The sequence below is a fragment of the Coregonus lavaretus genome (assembly GCF_964263955.1).
Source record: "Coregonus lavaretus genome assembly, chromosome: 9".
Taxonomy (NCBI): Eukaryota; Metazoa; Chordata; class Actinopteri; order Salmoniformes; family Salmonidae; genus Coregonus; species Coregonus lavaretus.
Genome location: NC_139996.1, coordinates 55,468,395 through 55,486,984, shown reverse-complemented (window position 1 = coordinate 55,486,984; position 18,590 = coordinate 55,468,395). Strand labels below are relative to the sequence as shown.

At 41.6% G+C, this 18,590-nt stretch overlaps 1 protein-coding gene across 2 annotated transcripts in view; it reads right to left on the bottom strand.

The window, feature by feature from the left end:
- cpt1ab (carnitine palmitoyltransferase 1Ab (liver)) overlaps nt 1–17,816 on the bottom strand; it is a 67,944-nt gene extending 50,128 nt beyond the window's left edge. For both annotated transcript variants that reach the window (XM_084169058.1, XM_084169059.1), the window contains exons 1-3: nt 17,702–17,816; nt 2,940–3,104; nt 123–265 (exon numbers count right to left, since the gene is read on the bottom strand). In XM_084169058.1, coding sequence (XP_084025184.1) covers nt 123–265; nt 2,940–3,080 — 284 coding nt within the window. In that variant the 5' untranslated portion in view covers nt 3,081–3,104; nt 17,702–17,816. The remainder of the gene's footprint in view (nt 1–122; nt 266–2,939; nt 3,105–17,701) is intronic.
- Between the last annotated feature and the right edge of the window lie 774 nt (nt 17,817–18,590).

Genomic DNA, 18,590 nt, shown 5'->3' with positions numbered 1-18,590 from the left:
TGTAAACAGACCTGGTGGACAGGGTTATTATTAGATGGCAGTGCCCTACTACTACCATTGACTGTAAGTCGCTTTGGATAAAAGTGTCTGCTAAATGGAATATTATATTATATTATAATTACCTGATGGGTATGTGGGTGCCCAGTTTGGTGATGAGTCCCAGGGAGGGGTCTAGCTGGGCATATTTAGTGCCTGACATGTAACTCACCACCACCACCAAAAACCCAGATGGGCTGCCTGGGTACACGCCAGTCATGACCCCGTTCTATGGAGGGAAGGAATATATGCAGGATTAAAAGGGCATTACGGTTGGGGAGAACAATGAGCATTACAACAACCCATTTAATTGGCAATAAGATCACATTTACATTGGGGTCCGAGGGAACTACTGTATAAGCATATCCTGGTGAAAAGAAGCCTTGTCCCAGATCTGTTTGTGCTGTATGTAGTCAACTACTATGGTTGTTGTTGGCATGAGGTTTGGCAAACAGATCTGGGACCAGGCTAGGTAAAAATGGGCCACATAAATACAATTCAGCACTTTCACATTCAACATTACACAGCAAACGTTGTAGGCTGCTATGTAGAGAGTGGGTTTTTAATGACTCAAGAGTGTCACACCCTTATCGGTTTCACCTGTCTTTGTGCTTGTCTCCACCCCCCTCCAGGTGTCGCCCATCTTCCCCATTATCCCCTGTGCATTTATACCTGTGTTCTCTGTTTGTCTGTTGCCAGTTCGTCTTGTCTTTTCAGGTCTTACCAGCGTGCTTTCCCGTCTTCCTGTTTTCTCAAGTTCTGTTTCCTAGCTTCCCCGGTTCTGACCATTCTGCCTGCCCTGACCCCGAGCCTGCCTGCCGTTCTGTACCTTACTGACTCTGCCCTGGATTACGGACCTCTGCCTGCCCCTGACCTGTCTTTTGCCTGCCCCCGTTTGGTCAATAAACATCTGTGATTCTAGCTGTCTGCATCTGGGTCTTATCCTGAGTTCTGATACAAGAGTGTGCTTTGCAAACAGATAAGGTGAAACGCACGCATACTGTATAGAATGGGAACAGTCACTAACACTGACATGTGCTTATGTGTGGGTCATATGGGTTCAGTAGTAACTTGACAAAGATAACTATTGTTGTATCTCAAACTAATAAAGATCAAACTAAGGGGCAGCAAACAGTGAATTTACATCCACACATTTTAGCTAATCACTTCACTCATAACGTTCTATTTTTTGAGCGGGTAAAACCGTGATTTGAGCAAACTATTAAGTGCAATATCCAGATTCTTGCAATGAAAGTGTCTGCCCTGTCTCTTTGCCTGTTTCACTGGCAAGCGAGCCACTCTCACTTCCTGTCGCAGGTAGCCAAGTGATTAGGAGCGTTGGGCCAGCAACCGAAAGGACGCTGGTTCGAATTCCCGAGCCAGCAAGGTGGAAAGATCTGCTGTTCTGCCCTTGAGCAAGGCAGTTAACCCCCAAAAACGTCTCCCTTGGCACTGATGACGTGGACGTTGATTAAGGCAGCCCTCCCGCACCTCTCAGATTCAGAGGGGTTGGGTTAAATGTGGAAGACACATTTTGGTTGAATGCATTCATTTGTGCAACTGACTAGGTATCCCCTTTCCCCAATATTGAATGCAATGGCCTCCTAGAATGCGGACTTATTCGGCAAAAAGTCCTTAGGTTTATCTGTTTCCCCCCAGAAATGAGTTTTTTTCAGGAACAGGTAAGCCTAGGGTTGCAAAGGGAGGGTATATTACTGGAAACTTTTGAATTTTACCAGTAAACTACCAGAATTTTGGTAACTTTCAAGTATTTTATGTAATTTATCAGAAGACATCTAGTGGCCCTTTTGGGTACTTCAGATTATCACAGGTGTCTGTAATTATCTCTTGCCCTCTGTGTGGCCTTATCACATGTAAAATATATAAAATGATCAAATAATTATAAACCATCAACTTAGTGAATACCATTGGCGTTTAATACAGTATGAGGATTTCATCATGAAATATCCTTTATATATTTTTTTTACTGTTTCTTTGTTGTAAATGTTTTAGCGCCAAACTAGTGGCAGTTGTGAAAAATGTCAATAGTTGGAAGAGTTGCAGAGTTAATTTAAAATAATGCCATTGTTGATTAGATGCTTTTTTCATGAATGAGTCTATTTTCTCTTAAACGATATGGTCTATTCACTGGAAACTCATGGTCAATTTATTTTGTGTTATTCAAGTATCAATTATCAAAGTTACCATAGATTACATTTTCTTCTCAACACTCAATATTGAGTGTTTTAGCACCATTTTAAACCGAAGTGGTAGCTTATGGCTTTGAGATATACGGAGCGCGGGAAGCGCGCATCTGCAATTCGCGGTGATTGCATAGGCCTATATAGACATCATTGGGTGGTGTTCTGCCAAGTTTTTTAGGACATTACATTTACTGTTAAATGAATCAATTACATTGCTAGCTAGTAGCATATTATATTTAGCAATCTAGCTAATGCGTTTTAAGTTTCCACTTCCTCAGATGGTGAATTAGCCCCAAATTAGCCTATGTGATATCAATACACAAAAAATATATATATCTCTACTGAACAAAATATCTCAGAAATTCATGGGTCATATTTTGAGAGTAAAATATAGCAACAAAATACTAATTGTCAACCCAATATTCATGACAATCACTAGTTTAGGTTGCACATCAAAATATATTGTGTCATGCATTGCTGCTTGGACATGTTTGATGATTATATATATATATATATATATTTTTGAATCATACTAGCACTGTGATTACTTCATAAGATTATTACAAATGTTTTCTATTGCGTGACGCCGTGACAACATTTTTGTAAAAATGTTAGTGGCATCAGTGCCAACTGGGGAAAAAGTTAGTCTTGAGCCCTGATTAGCCTTAATTGACTAATTAGTTAATTGCATCCCCTCACCTTGAAGCGTATGAACCTCTTCTTCCAGGAGTGCTTGCCTGAGAGGTAGATCTGGCGCAGGGCCTCGTGGCACAGCTGCATGTCAATGCCATCGGGCCCAACGGTGAATTGGAAGGCCACGGCCTGGTGAGCTTCTGCCATGGTGGCTGCTGCTGCACGGGGTCACTGAGGAGAGAGGGAGGAGGGGACATGACACATCGATAGGATTAGTTTCTTTCCCTCTTTATTTAACCTGGAAGTCCCATTGAGGTTAGAAGACCTCTTTTACAAGGGAGACCTTTGTTACTGAGGTCAGGACATGATCAGGGAAAGATCATCTCGAGGTCAGTCTCTCATCTCTTTACTTGTAGCCAGCTTAGCGTAAAGACAAGTGCAGTTTCATTTGATGCGCTTAAGTTGGAAATTGATTTAAAAAACACTAAAACTTTATCTAAAAGTAAAGACACCTAGATAAAGACTTCATAACACATTCATAACCCATGTGCATTCATAAGCAGTACATAAGCATTTCATAAACGTAATAATCTCCAGCTAATGATAATTGGTCCAACAGCGCTCTGCAACCAGGGGTGGGGAATAACAGAAAATACAAATCTACAGGGTCATGTTCATTAGGGCATACAACGGAAAAGTATTTCAAATATTTCCTATATAATATACTACAGGGATCATCAGCTAGACTCAGCCGCGGGACAATTTTTCTTGAGTGGATGGTCAGGAGGCTGAAAGATAATTACAAATAATTTGTAGACTGCAACTTGACCACAAGAAGCCCAAATTGATATAATATTTGTCTAAAACATAATCATTTCAAACCTTGCTTACATTTGTATACCATCACATATATAGTGCCCTTTGTAATTATTGGGACATTGACAAGTTTATTGTTGTTTTGGCCCCTAAAATGGGGGGACTATGTACAAAAAGTGCTGTAATGTCTACAGTTCACCCAATATGGATGAAAATACCCTCAAATTAAAGCTGAAAGTCTGCACTTTAACCCCATAGTCATTGCATTCTTGCAAATCCAAAGTGCTAGAGTACAGAGCCAAAACAACAACAAATGTGTCACTGTCCCAATAATTACAGAGGGCACTCTCTATTATGCGTGGGAATACTTTGGAACAGATTTCCAAAATGTAAATCACTTGGAGCTGATTTGCCCATGGATGGAATCTCAGTCTCAGTCAGTTGGGGAACCCTGATGTACTACATTTGACCCTGTGGGCCCTGGTCAAAAGAAGGACACAATAAGGAATAGTGTGCCATTTTTAGACACAGCCTCACTCTTTTTAATCCCCAACAAGAAGTGGAATCTCAGTCTAGTAGACTATTGTGAGAGCAGTGAACTGAAGGCGCATCTCATTTCACTAGATAGAACTCCATCTCATTTTAGAGTAGGTCTACGCCTTAACCCGAGGCAGTTTCAACCTACTACTAGCTTACTCAGTGGTACGATTATGAGGAGAAGTAGGCCTAATAAAGCTAGGTATGCCAGATTATCTTCAGTCTGGTTGGTAAATGATTGAATAGTTGTAATATGGTGCTACCATCACATTTCCTTATAGGTTCACTCAAGGCCCAGGTATTTCATGATTACCTGTGAATTGCATAGATCATTACCCAGGTAGGGCCTAAGGTTCTACAGAGTTACTATGCTACGCTGTACATTATCTTTCAGTTAACATGGCCATGAAACTTTGATCCAAAAATGTATTGGTGGAGTATGTTTTACAATATTATCTACAAAGCCTATAGCCTATTTTATAGCCTATTTTCTAAGGCATATAGGCAAACCTCAACCAGCATCCATGGCTGCCTGGCCTGTCACCCCTAAACCACTCAACAAACCCAATTGAAGGTAGGCCTAATACTTTTTAGACAAGGGACAACATGACTAGGTGAGGAGGGGTGCATCTCTAGGTGACAACATATTGCATTCCAAAGGATCATTAGGCATAGATCAACATTGGCAAATGTTGGCCGATGTAGTAACAGAAAATGAAAATACAACGCGGCTCTCTATACACACACTGACCAAAAAGTTATTTTGATAGCACTTACGTATGTCCCCATTACCAGTAAAACATAATCAAAACCTATTTCTTTCACGTACTTGCTGTGCTGTTTTGTTGTGAATTTGTTCAGTCGTTCCATTCTCAACCAGGATTTCATCATACATGTCAAGCAGTGAAGTTTCAGCTCTGTCTGTCCATGGCCTCTTCTGTCGTGGGTCCTCTTCCTTGGTGTGCACTGTCCCTGTGTCCATTTCCATCTTGTCCAGCTGTGTCTGTAACATTTCACGTAAACCCTGTTTCTTGTCTGCATCGAACGTGGTGGCGGCACAGTAAAGAGGCTCAGAGAGAATGCCACCGAATCGCTTGTTCACAGCCTCGAGTAGAGTACTTTTGCAAGTTTTAACCCCACGGTCTGTGTCGGCAGTTTTGTTGAGCAGGCGTTTCAATGCCATGACAGAGGGTATCACGTCTGCTGCAGACGCAGTTGATGAGATTATTTCTCGAGTCAGTTGTTCGAATGGAGCTAGGAGTGTGTTCATCTTTTCAATGAGAGTCCACTGGTTTGTACTGATTGTTGCAGGTAACTCATAGTCGGCTGCGTACACGCCAAGCACTCGTTATTGTTCCTGTATTGCTTGCAGGCGGCTGTATGCTAGCTGTGAGTGTTTAAAATGACCCACTATCTTCCTACCTGTTGCCACTGGCGTGTGTGCCATGCATGGCAAACTGGCAACTCCGCATTCTTCCAAAGCCTTTGTCATGTTATGTGCATTATCACGTAGCACAGCATGCACTTTGTTCTTGGGGATTGTCCACGTTTCAAACATGTTCTCAAATGCCATTGAAATGGCAGCAGCGGTATGAGAACCAGCACATTCTTGAGCATACAATACAGCTTTCCTCAGTACGAAATCCTTGTCGACCCACTGTGCTGGCAGACTCAGCATGCTCATGGGGCTGACATCGCAGGTCCAAATGTCAGTCGTGAAGCTAATAGCAGTGACGCCCATAGCAAGTAGCTCATGGATGTACGTTTCAACAATACTGTGTAACTCCGGTAGGGCAACATCTGCAAAGTACCGCTTACTTGGTAGTGTGTACCGGGGCTCGAGGTGCTCGACCAGTCGGCGAAAGCCAACATCATCCACGACAGAGAACGGTAGAATGTCAAGGGCAATGAATTCCATTATCTTGGCGTTAATGGATTGCGCCTTTGAGTTGTCTCGCCAGAATTGTCTTACTCTTTCAAATGACTGCTCGACTTGAACTTGTTTAGTTGTTGGAAGTGTGAGCTTAGTTTTTTTCTGCTTTAGTTGTAAATAGTCGCTGAACGTCTGGGGGTGATGCACTTTCAAATGAGTAATTAGGTTTGTGGTATTGAAAGATTTCACTTTCTCCCCTCCTTGGGAAATAATAGCAGCACAAACGATGCATTTGGACTTTTTGTTATCTTCCTTTGACACCAGACACCAGATATTGTGGGCTAGGTTAGAAATGCTGTGTTGCACGTGTAGCGCTGTCATTATGTCATCTACCTACGTTATACAGGTATGCACGTCAGCTTTGACATCGGTTTTGCACATCGGCGTTAAACTATACATAGAGCCGATGCCGATGTTGGCATTTTTAGCTAATATCGGCCGATTCCGATATGCTTACCGATATATTGTGCATCCCTAGTCGTCTGTTCTTTCGACCATTCGATTGGTCAAAAGATTTTGCAGCGTATTTTCCATATATAAAACACACCCCATGTGTTTTAATAAGACAAATACCTCAAGAGGCGCAAGAGATCTAGAAAAACATTTTAACCTGACCCAACTATTCTTCTCCCGCTCCTGCTGGCTTTAGCAGATTCTGCCATTACTCTCCTGAAGTTGCTGGTAATAGGCTACACGAGGAGTCGGCCACCTTTCTCATGTGGAATGCCAATTTATCTTACCATTTCTAGCGATCTGCGTGCCAGTTATGGTTTTCGAGGACGCATGGCTCTCGACCTTCGCCTTGCAGTGATGGGACATGACTGTAACTACCATATTTACATATAAATATTTAAAAGATAATCCAAAATGTGACCAGAGGTCAATATTCAGAAAGTATGTCAAGACCCACACAAAGTAGGCTATTTGATTGACAAAGATTCTTACTTCTGTAACAATGTAAAAATGCAAACAACTATTCAGAGACTATTTCAAAATGTAGATAACCTCTCTCAATAAGATTTAGTACAGACTAGGCATGACACAAAATGTAGAAATAGTACCCTACTTGAAAACAATTCAGTGAATTGGACGTGGTGGCTGACAGGTTGGTGTTAAACACCAGATCTGAAAATAATAACAGACTCCTTCCACTTTTAAAAACAACTCCATAACCCCACTGTCACTTTAGGCTGTGTGGTACAAGGGTGAATAGTGGGACTTGGGGCAGACACACTCCATGGAAATGTAGGCTGCCCTCTCGGTTGTGCTCTTCATATCCCTCTGCTTGTCCTCTCCCTCTTCCTCCCCATGTTCCTCTTCCTTTCCATGTTCCTCTCCCTCCACTCCCTCTTCCTCCTAGCTCCACATCTCTATCCCTCCTATCATCTCTTACTCCTCTTCCCCCCTGCCTTCTGCTGCTGAGCCCTGACTCTCCACATCACTTCCCTCGCTTTCACTGGCCTAGAGGAACAGACTAACAGAGAGAGAGAGGGAGAGAGAGGAGCAGGCCAACAAATAGGATACAATTGGTCAGGAACATCATCTCTCTCTCTCCCGCTCACACTGTCTCTCTCTTCCTTCCTCTCTTTTTCTCAACCATATACATACTCTTTTCCTAATAATCCACTCTTACAGTTACACGCCTCCCATTCCACACACACACACACACACACACACACACACACACACACACACACACACAGTATCATCATAATGCTATACAGCGCTTTCAATCAATCAAAATTATTTTATGAAGCCCTTAGTGGCCAGATTATTTCTCAGTTCATGGTGTGCATATGTACAGTGCATTCAGAAAGTATTCAGACCCCTTGACATTTTCCACATTTTGTTACATTACAGCCTTATTCTACAATGTATTTTTAAAAATGATCCCTCATCAATCTACATACAATACCTTCTAATGACTAAGCAAAAACGGTTTTTTAGACATTTTTGTAAATGTATTACAAATAAAAAACAGATAGCTTATTTACATAAGCATTCAGACCATTTGCTATGAGACTCAAAATTTAACTAATGTGCATCCTGTTTCCATTGATCTATCCTTGAGATGTTTCTGCAACTTGATTGGAGTCCACCTGTGGTAAATTGAATTGAGTAGACATGATTTGGAAAGGCATACACCTGTCTATATAAGGTCCCACAGTTGACAGTGTATGTCAGAGCAAAAACCAAGCCATGCGGTCGAAGGAATTGTCCGTAGAGCTCCGAGACAGGATTGTGTCGAGGCACAGATCTGGAGAAGGGTACCAAAAAATGTCTGCAGCATTGAAGGTCCCCAAGAACACAGTGGCCACCATCATTCTTAAATGAAAGAAGTTTGGAACCACCAAGACTCTTCCTAGAACTGGCCGCCCGGCCAAACTGAGCAATCGGGGGAGAAGGGCCTTGGTCAGGGAGGTGACCAAGAACCTGATGGTCACTCTGACAGAGCTCCAGAGTTCCTCTGTGGAGATGGGAGAACCTTCCAAAAGGACAACCATCTCTGCAACACTCCACCAATCAGGTCTTTATGGTAGAGTGGCCAGACGGAAGCCACTCCTCAGAAAAAAGGCACATGACAGCCTGCTTGGAGTTTGCCAAAAGGCACCTAAAGGACTCAGACCACTAAAAACAAGATTCTCTGGTCTGATGAAACCAAGATTGAACTCTTTGGCCTAAATGCCAAGCGTCACGTCTGGAGGAAACCTGGCACCATCCTTACGGTGAAGCATGTTGGTGGCAGCATCATGCTGTGGGGATGTTTTTCAGCGGCAGGGACTGGGAGACTAGTCAGGAAAGAGGGAAAGACGAACAGAGCAAAGTACAGAGAGATCCATGATGAAAACCTGCTCTGAGCGCTCAGGACCTCAGACTGGAGTGAATGTTCACCTTCCAACAGGACAACGACCCTTAGCACAAAGCCAAGACAACGCAGGAGTGGCTTCGGGACAAGTCTCTGAATGGCCTTGAGTGGCCCAGCCAGAGCCCGGACTTGAATCCGATCTAACATCTCTGGAGAGACCTGAAAATAGCTGTGCAGCAACGCTCCCCATCCAACCTGACAGAGCTTGAGAGGATCTTATGTAAATGTAATATTTCAGTTGTTGTTTTTTTATACATTTGCAAATGTTTCTAAAACCCTGTTTTTGCTTTGTCATTATAGGGTATTGTGTGTAGATAGATGAGGGGCAAAAAACAATGTAATCTATTTTACAATAAGGCTGTAACGTAACAAAATGTGGAAAATGTCAAGGGGTCTGAATACTTTCCGAATGTACTGTATGTCAGACTGATGGATAATCAGACAGGATAGAGTACATGAAAGATGTTCATGAACATGCTCATAGATGGATCAGATTATAACCATAAAGGCTATATACGGTACACACACTTCAAGACCCATGGTCAGATTACTTTTTATAGACGGTAAGAAGTCAAATTACTGTATGTGGCACAACGGTTTACAGATTCAACGCATCATCATCTATTGTTTATTTATTTAGGATGTTGAAAGTAAAAGATTACAAAGATGACATTATACTCAATTTAGCCAAACAGGTTTCAAATAATTATTCATCTATTTCGATAGGCATAGTTATCTGGTTGTCTTTCTAGGGAGGGAGTGAGACAATCAAGTGACAGTGTTGCCTCCAACACTTGTTTTCTTGCCTGACAGACTAACTACAGAGTTCGCCAATGTTAGCTGATTAGTTAAGAAGCTGGGACAGTTTCCAAATGAATTGCATCGGTAGAAACGGGACAAAACAAGCAACTTGTTAGCTGGCTATGTAAACAAATATCACTGCAACTCAATATCATATCTCCACTGCGCATCTACCCTAACACGACAGCTAAGCTGTCAAATAATAGGAAACAGGGCAATGTATAGCCTATGAATATCTGTACCTAGCAAACATGACAAACCATGACTTAAACCCAACAGATAAACACAAATTACTCTAATCTCCAATTCGGTGGCTAGTTAGCTGGTTGTCTGTACGGCAAGCTAGTGAAAGTGACAGCTGAGGTTGACGCTTCGCAAGCGCAGCCCAAATTTACTGCCACACACAACTTTTCTTGCCTGACAGACTAGCTAGCTTGCTAGCTATAGCAAGCGGTTTGGAATGTTTCCATATGAATTACATCGGTAGAAACAAGACAAAACAACATATATATATACAGCTGAACACTGCAACTATTTCCATGAGACAGAGAGCAATCATTGGAGCTCCTGCTCCACCACTGATGTGCTCGCCTGTACCAACCAAGTGATCATGACAATCTGAGAGCTATTCCCCAAGTTTCACAGAATCAAACATCAACAACACCAAACATACACTACCAGTCAAAAGTTTGGACACACCTACTCATTCAAGGGTTTTTCTTTATTTTTACTATTTTCTACATTGTATAATAATAGTGTAGACATCAAAACTATGAAATTACACATATGGAATGATGTAGTAAACAAAAAAGACTTAAACAAATCAAAATATATTTTATATTTGAGATTCTTCAAATAGCCACCCTTTGCCTTGATGACAGCTTTGCACACTCTTGACATTCTCTCAACCAGCTTCACCCGGAATGCTTTTCCAACAGTCTTGAAGGAGTTCCCACATATGCTGAGCACTTGTTGGCTGCTTTTCCTTCACTCTGCCGTCTGTCTCATCCCAAACCATCTCAATTTGGTTGAGGTCGGGGGATTGTGGAGGCCAGGTCATCTGATGCAGCACTCCATCACTCTCCTTCTTGGTAAAATAGCCCTTACACAGCCTGGAGGTGTGTTTTGGGTCATTATCCTGTTGAAAAACAAATGATAGTCCCACTAAGCCCAAACCAGATGGGATGGCGTATCACTGCAGAATGCTGTGGTAGCCATGCTGGTTAAGTGTGTCTTGAATTCTAAATAAATCACAGACAGTGTCACCAGCAAAGCACCCCCACACCATAACACCTCCTCCTCCATGCTTTACGGTGGGAACCACACATGCGGAGATCATCCGTTCACCCACACCGCGTCTCACAAAGACACAAAGGTTAGAACCAAAAATCTCCAATTTGGACTCCAGACCAAAGGACAAATTTCCACCGGTCTAATGTCCATTGCTCGTGTTTCTTGGCCCAAGCAGGTCTCTCTTCTTATTGGTGTCCTTTAGTAGTGGCTTCTTTGCAGCAATTCGACCATGATGGCCTGATTCACACAGTCCCCTCTGAACAGTTGATGTTGAGATGTGTCTGTTACTTGAACTCTGTGAAGCATTTATTTGGGCTGCAATTTGAGGCTGGTACCTCTAATGAACTTTTCCTCTGCAGCAGTGTGCTCTTCACAGATGAATCTCGGTTTCAACTGTACAAGCAGATGGCGTCGTGTGGGCGAGCGGTTCGCTGATGTCAACGTTGTAAACAGAGTGCCCCATGGTGGCGATGGGGTTATGGTATGGGCAGGCATAAGCTACGGACAATGAACACAATTGTATTTTATCGATGGCAATTTGAATGCACAGAGATACCGTGACGAGATCCTGAGGCCTATTGTCGTGCCATTCATCCGCCGCCATCACCTCATGTTTCAGCATGATAATGCATGGCCCCATGTCACAAGGATCTGTACACAATTCCTGGAAGCTGAAAATGTCCTAGTTCTTCCATGGCCTGCATACTCAGCAGACTTGTCACCCATTGAGCAAGTTTGGGATGCTCTGGGTCAACGTGTACGACAGCATGTTCCAGTTCCCGCCAATATCCATCAACTTCACACAGCCATTGAAGAGGAGTGGGCCACAATTAACAGCCTGATCAACTCTATGCGAAGGAGATGTGTCGCGATGCATGAGGCAAATGGTGGTCACACCAGATACTGACTGGTTTTCTGACCCACGCCCCTACCTTTTATTTTAAGGTATCTGTAACCAGCAGATGCATATCTGTATTCCCAGTCGTGAAATCCATGGATTAGAGCCTAATGAATTTATTTCAATTGACTGATTTCCTTATATGAACTGTAACTCAGTAAAACCTTTGAAATCGTTGCATGTTGCATTTACATTTTTGTTCAGTGTAGTTTCCTGCCATTCTACACATTTTGCCATGGCTTATGCCATGTTCCTATGCTATCTGAGTGACTCAAACATTATAACAAAATCAATGGGAGAATTTTTGATTCTCCCTGACTGTCTAGTTTTTATTCTTGTGATTTTTCATTTTCAAAGATGAGCTTATTTTAAAATACTGTATATAGCTCCATTACCTTTTCTACATACTTTATATCTGGTTTTAGTCGTTTAAGTTTACAATCCAGAACATTTTAATTTGCATCATACTTTTTGGAGAGGCGTCCAGCCACTGCTAAATGCATATAGGGGAAACACTGGGCCTACAGGCTGTAACCATACAAATTGGCATCTGTTTTATTTTCTATTTACAGTATTTGATACTCATGTCTCATAGCGCATGAGCAAGACCTTTCACCAAGGTTTATTTTTTCTATAGACTCAATTTACACGTTTTGTGTTCCGTTACTGTAAGGCTAGGGTAAGGAATGACAATTCATGGACATTGCGACTTCAGATATAGACTCCAAGGTTTAATAAGAGAAACCACACATCTTCAGGGGACGAATAAAATAAGGATAAATCATATGAGCAGAGAGCTGGCACCTGCTATGGCTGAAGCTATCCCAGCAACCCCTGCTCTTTATAGTCAGAGCCACAGCATCCGCTATCAAAATAAAAGTCCTTCAGTTACGGTCCCACATTACTATAACAACTGGTCTCGTTCCTGAAACCTGACACTCACAAGCTCTCCTGAAAGGCATGCAGTTAGGAGAAGCTAACAATGAAGGGTTGAAAGATGCAGACTACCCTAAACTGTCTGAACTGATTTGTGAATTGTATGCCACATCTTACAATACAACAAGCTAATATTTGAACAGAGGTCACAGAGAAAAGGGTTGAAAGATGCAGACTACCCTAAACTGTCTGAACTGATTTGTGAATTGTATGCCACATCTTACAATACAACAAGCTAATATTTGAACAGAGGTCACAGAGAAAAGGGCTGAAAGATGCAGACTACCCTAAACTGTCTGAACTGATTTGTGAATTATATGCCACATCTTACAATACAACAAGCTAATATTTGAACAGAGGTCACAGAGAAAAGTATTTACTTGCCAGCAGCCATCATTCTTCACTTCAATTGATATGGAGCAAGCATACTACAGAAATCCATTTGAAGTGGGTGTAATGGTATGACATGTTACACATAACATTGCTGTGTAGGCATGTTAGTGTGTCTGGGATTCAGAGAATGAATTTTCCATATCTCTACAAAGTGGCATCGCATGTGACTGAATATTACCATTGCCAATTATCAATGAGGCAAAACAAAAACAGGTCATGACATTATGTTGTTGCCAGGCTAATAACGAACACCACTACCATGTGTTCCTATTATTTGTTAGAACATGGCCCACCCCACTGACCTCTAATAGGTCAGCCATTTTCTTTTTTGGGTTAGCTGAGAACGTCACGAAAACGATACGCACGCTTCAATGGGGCAGAAGGATGTGTGTTGTTGTGATTCTGGATGGCCAGATAGCTAGCAACAATGACAAGAAACTCCTGAGTGGCGCAGTGGTCTAAGGCACTGCATCACAGTGCTAACTGTGCCACTAGAGATCCTGGTTCGAATCCAGGCTCTGTCGCCGCCGGCCGCGACCGGGAGACTCATGGGCGGCGCACAATTGGCCCAGGGTAGGGGAGGGAATGGCTGGCAGGGATGTAGCTCAGTTGATAGAGCATGGCGTTTGCAACGCCAGGGTTGTGGGTTCGATTCCCACCGGGGGCCAGTATAAAAAAAAAATGTATTCACTAACTGTGAGTCGCTCTGGATAAGAGCGTCTGCTAAATGACTAAAATGTAATTGTACGTGTCTTGTTCTTGATACCATGTCTTGTTTTGAGTTGTTTTGACTGATGACACGTCTATACTAATATGACTAAAATCCTCTAGCTAGCTAACCAACAACTGTAATGATGTATTTCAGAGACAACAAGTGTTCATTGTGCAAATGTATTTATGTTTTCAATAAACATTGGAAACAAAATATAGTTTACATGTGAACAATCTAAGCCAACCCGTCTGTTTTGCCCCATAGTTGTGCACACATCAGTTTTGTTGCTAAACATCCATTAAAGCAATCCAGTATTGAACAAAGCTTGTCTATTATATTGACAAGATAGTCAAGTGACCGCTCTAACAATGGAAATACATGTCCTCAAAGATGGAAGGCAGGCGGGAGGAGGCGAGATCAGGTGGGACCATTCTAGCTAATGAGAGGGCAGATACTTGCGTGAACAACAGGCCATAGAGATAGAAGGAAGACTCATCTTTGTATCTGTGCCATTCTTGCATCTGTGACAGCGTGGGTAAGGCCATTGAGTCTATCTCCATTTTAAAGTAGTAAATGTTCTTCTTCATTGGCTGATTGTGCCCAACTCATAGGAATCCCCACCCAGTTGACTACTTTAAAATGCTGGAAGCCTTCAATGGCAATGTCCATGCTAAAATAGGTTATAGCCATGATGAGTCCTCAATCTATATCTATAACAACAGGCACAACTCCGATATGAAGTTGTTTTTTTCAGTGGCCTAAATGCCACGTGTGTCCACTTATATCAGTGCATTCAAAACAACCCATCCATTATGAAACTTCTATTAGATCAAATAAGCCTCACATAGCAAATTAGCAATTTTATTTTGACCAAATTCAACACTCTCATTGACCTCCATACAAAAATTCCTCACTTATTGGGCTTATTTTCGTGGACAGATTTTGGGCGGAGTAAAACCTTGTTCACATTACCCATAAGTGGAATCGCAACGCCCCCTTGCGGTTAAAGGCTCTGTTGCGAGACGGATGCGGCATACTTTGAAATTGTTCAAACTTTGCGTCTTCTTCTTTCCAGCCAGAGTCCATCAAAGAACATGAAGTTACCAAACCACAGAAGATGAAAATATGTGGTTTTCGGTGATGACTTTATGGGATAGCTAGCAACTTATAAACAATTACCCATTCCTATAAGTGAGTACTATTTTAATAGTAATGTTAAATAATACACATTGGCTGTTAAGCCAATTATATTATATGACTGTTGCCTCCCGTTTAAGTTTATTGTGATGGTAATTAAATGTTTTTAATTATAATTTTTAGGTGGAGGTTACTAGCTAGTGGTATCTTCAACCTAGCCCAGCTTTTAGCTAGCTAGCTATAGCTGCTCTGCAGTGCAAGCTAGCTTGACCTACTTTAAAATTAGAGAAACAAGTTGAGGAAAAAGTAACTTAACAAAACATGTTCTATTATCACTTGAAACAATATATGTATCATGTCTTTAATGAAAAATAAGAGACAAGCACTCCTCTATCAGTACAGCGTAATGAAATACATCACGATGTGTATGAGCATGACATGCAAACCTGGTTGCGTGTGCGAGCATTGCTATATAAATTTAGACGTTATTCAATTATTTCACCCATACGCTCACGCGCGTGAACGAGCGTATGCGTAGCCAGGCGCTAAAATAGAACTTGGTTAGTTCTAGTTGAGCAGCTACACGCGCTTCAAGTCACCTCCTTATTGAATGTCAGGAAGATACAAACCCACTGGAGGCCTGAAAGATAAATTAGGAAAGATTAATTTAAGATAACTAACTAAAAACGAACTAGGTTTCCCTTTTTATCTGTGGATTAATCGTCGGAGTAGAGATACACGATTTTGTATGACTCGGGGTAACATACATAACAACCCAATGTTCATCTCCCAGGACATAGAGGCTAGCAATAGCAAGCTAGCTTAATGGCTATTAATGTTCAATATGTGTTTCGACATGCCCCCAAATTAGTATAGTTGGTTTCAATATTTTAACCTGCGTGTCATGATCGCCTCTGGGGTCGATGGACAAAATCAACATGCGCGCGTTGGCGGTGTAGTAAGCATATGAAGGATGTAAAAATATGTAAAAATGTATGCACGCATGACTGTAAGTCGCTTTGGATAAAAGCGTCTGCTAAATGGCATTTTATTATATTATATTAAGGACACATTTCTGGGCACCTATGGCAGCCGGCAGCGACGCAGTTGTGTTTCCATTCAGCTGTTTCACCAGCCACTTTCCCTTCCCCCAGATGGGTTCCCGTGATCACATGACTGTGCTACTGGAAACTAGGGGAAAGGTCGCCGAGCTGTAGCGCTCGAATTCTAGGCAAACGAGCAACGAATAACTCGCAACATTAGGCTATAATTGGGTATTTCAGAGTCAACCTAAATTAACTTTAGTCAATGTAAGAAGGCATGAAGCAAGATAATCTAATGCATTGCCTAATGATTCATCAATTATGCCTGATTAGGTTATGGCTTCATTGCCTTGCATAAGGCCCTCAAAGGACACACACCTGTACTGTACTCTCTCTGACCTTCCTCTGGTTTATTTGGAGGGCAGGTGTCCCCTTTGACATTGTAGCGACGTTTAGACAATAGCCTTGCAGCTCAAAATGTAAACAAACTTGGGGAATAATAAAGTATTTGCCAATGAGACTGATAGAGAATGAATGACCTCTTGTTTGGACCCCTGCCCAATAGCAGTGTTGTGATCCCAACAGTTCAGCGATTCATTGATGCTGGTTTTGTTGTGAAACAACGTTGCTGTCAAAATACTATGACATGAATGGTAGGCCTACTGTATTTACATCCAAATATTGTATTTTCAACACAGATTCCTTACACTGGAGAGATAGTCAAACACATATATATTTATTTGGCCTCCCGAGTGGCGCAGTGGTCTAAGGCACTGCATCTCAGTGCTTGAGGATTCACTACAGACCCCCTGGTTCGATTCCAGGCTGATTCACAACCGGCCGTGATTGGGAGTACTATAGGGCGCCGCACAATTTCTTAAACCTTTCTAAGGAGTCATGTTGAGACCACGGTCTCTTTCGCAGATGAGCCCTACGTGACCACATCAATAAACAACATTGTTTTATTGAAGTCTCATATACGGTAGTTATGACACAGGAGTAAGTGCAAAGAAAGGTCAAAATATTATATATAAGTATTTAATTTAAGCTTGTTTTATAAACACTTCAGTTTCATAAACACTTCTGGCTCATTGCGAATTTAGGTCTTTAGGCGAGTGTCTTCTTTACAAACATATCATAGTAGTAAAATATTTCTGTATATCCACTTCACTACGCTGAAGACTGAACACAAAAAATGTAACGTCAGAGATTCCCCAGTACCGAGGTCGTCACTAGTTACCACATCCACAAAGTGATTATGGCAAAACCCCGCCTATTTCTACAATTTCTCTTAACCACACTGCTAAAGTTATGCCTAACCTTAAATTAAGACCAAAAAGCTAGTTTTTGTGTTTTTACGATATAGACAATTTTGACTTTAGGGTTTGACTGCAGCCACACTTCGAAAACTGCTATAATCGAACAAAACAAAACAGACTCAAACAAATTCTGATTTTACTCACCAGCCCTTTCTCCAAACGTGTATATTCGCAACGCAAAATGTAAAAGAGGACTTTTTTGAACGTGTCCAAGGTTGTGAGACTTGGCTAGACTTCCCTCGCCGTTGACTGTAGCAAGGCGCCGTATGAATGGAGAGTGAGGACTTTCAGAGACCGCCCAGTTTGAAACGTCACATTAGCTCTTATTTTTCTTCTTCTTGGGAGAGGCTATACGGACACTATTGATGGGAAGTTCGGCTCTTTTTACTGACTCTGATCTTTTCGACTCGTTCAGTCAAAAGAACGAATGTTTCGACTCGTTCATTGAACTTTCGTTCATTTGAGTCAGTAATGCCCAGAGCAGGCAGGACCCCTAATCGACGAGAGCTGAACTGAAAACTCCAAAGAGTCATGCTTCTACAAGCCTTTCGTTCACCATAAAGTACTTATTGGAGCTGTCATTTGTGACTGAGACTTAAGTGTGCTTTAAACAATGTACATTTGTTGATTGCTAGGCATACAAATATGATTATTTCTTGATACATTTGAAACAAGGTCTAGTTGTGGGCGCAACCGGACTAGATTGTAATCGACAAATATAGATTGCAACTTTTAAATACTCTGTAAATGTGCCTATATAGTTTCACAAACATATGTCATGGTCCAAAAGCAAAGGATTCATCATAAAAAAAAATACCTTATGATTAGCAAATAAATACAAGACTGGTTTTTTAAAAGAAAAAACCCTGCATTTCTATGTTGAATAATCAAAAATAAGTTGGTATATTCTTCCCCATATTCCACCCAGATCGCTTTATTGTTTATTATATATTACACTTGATCTTTCTTGAATAAGTTCCTCCATTTATTTTAGTTTTTCCTTTAACTTATTCTGTGCCTCTATGGTACAGTT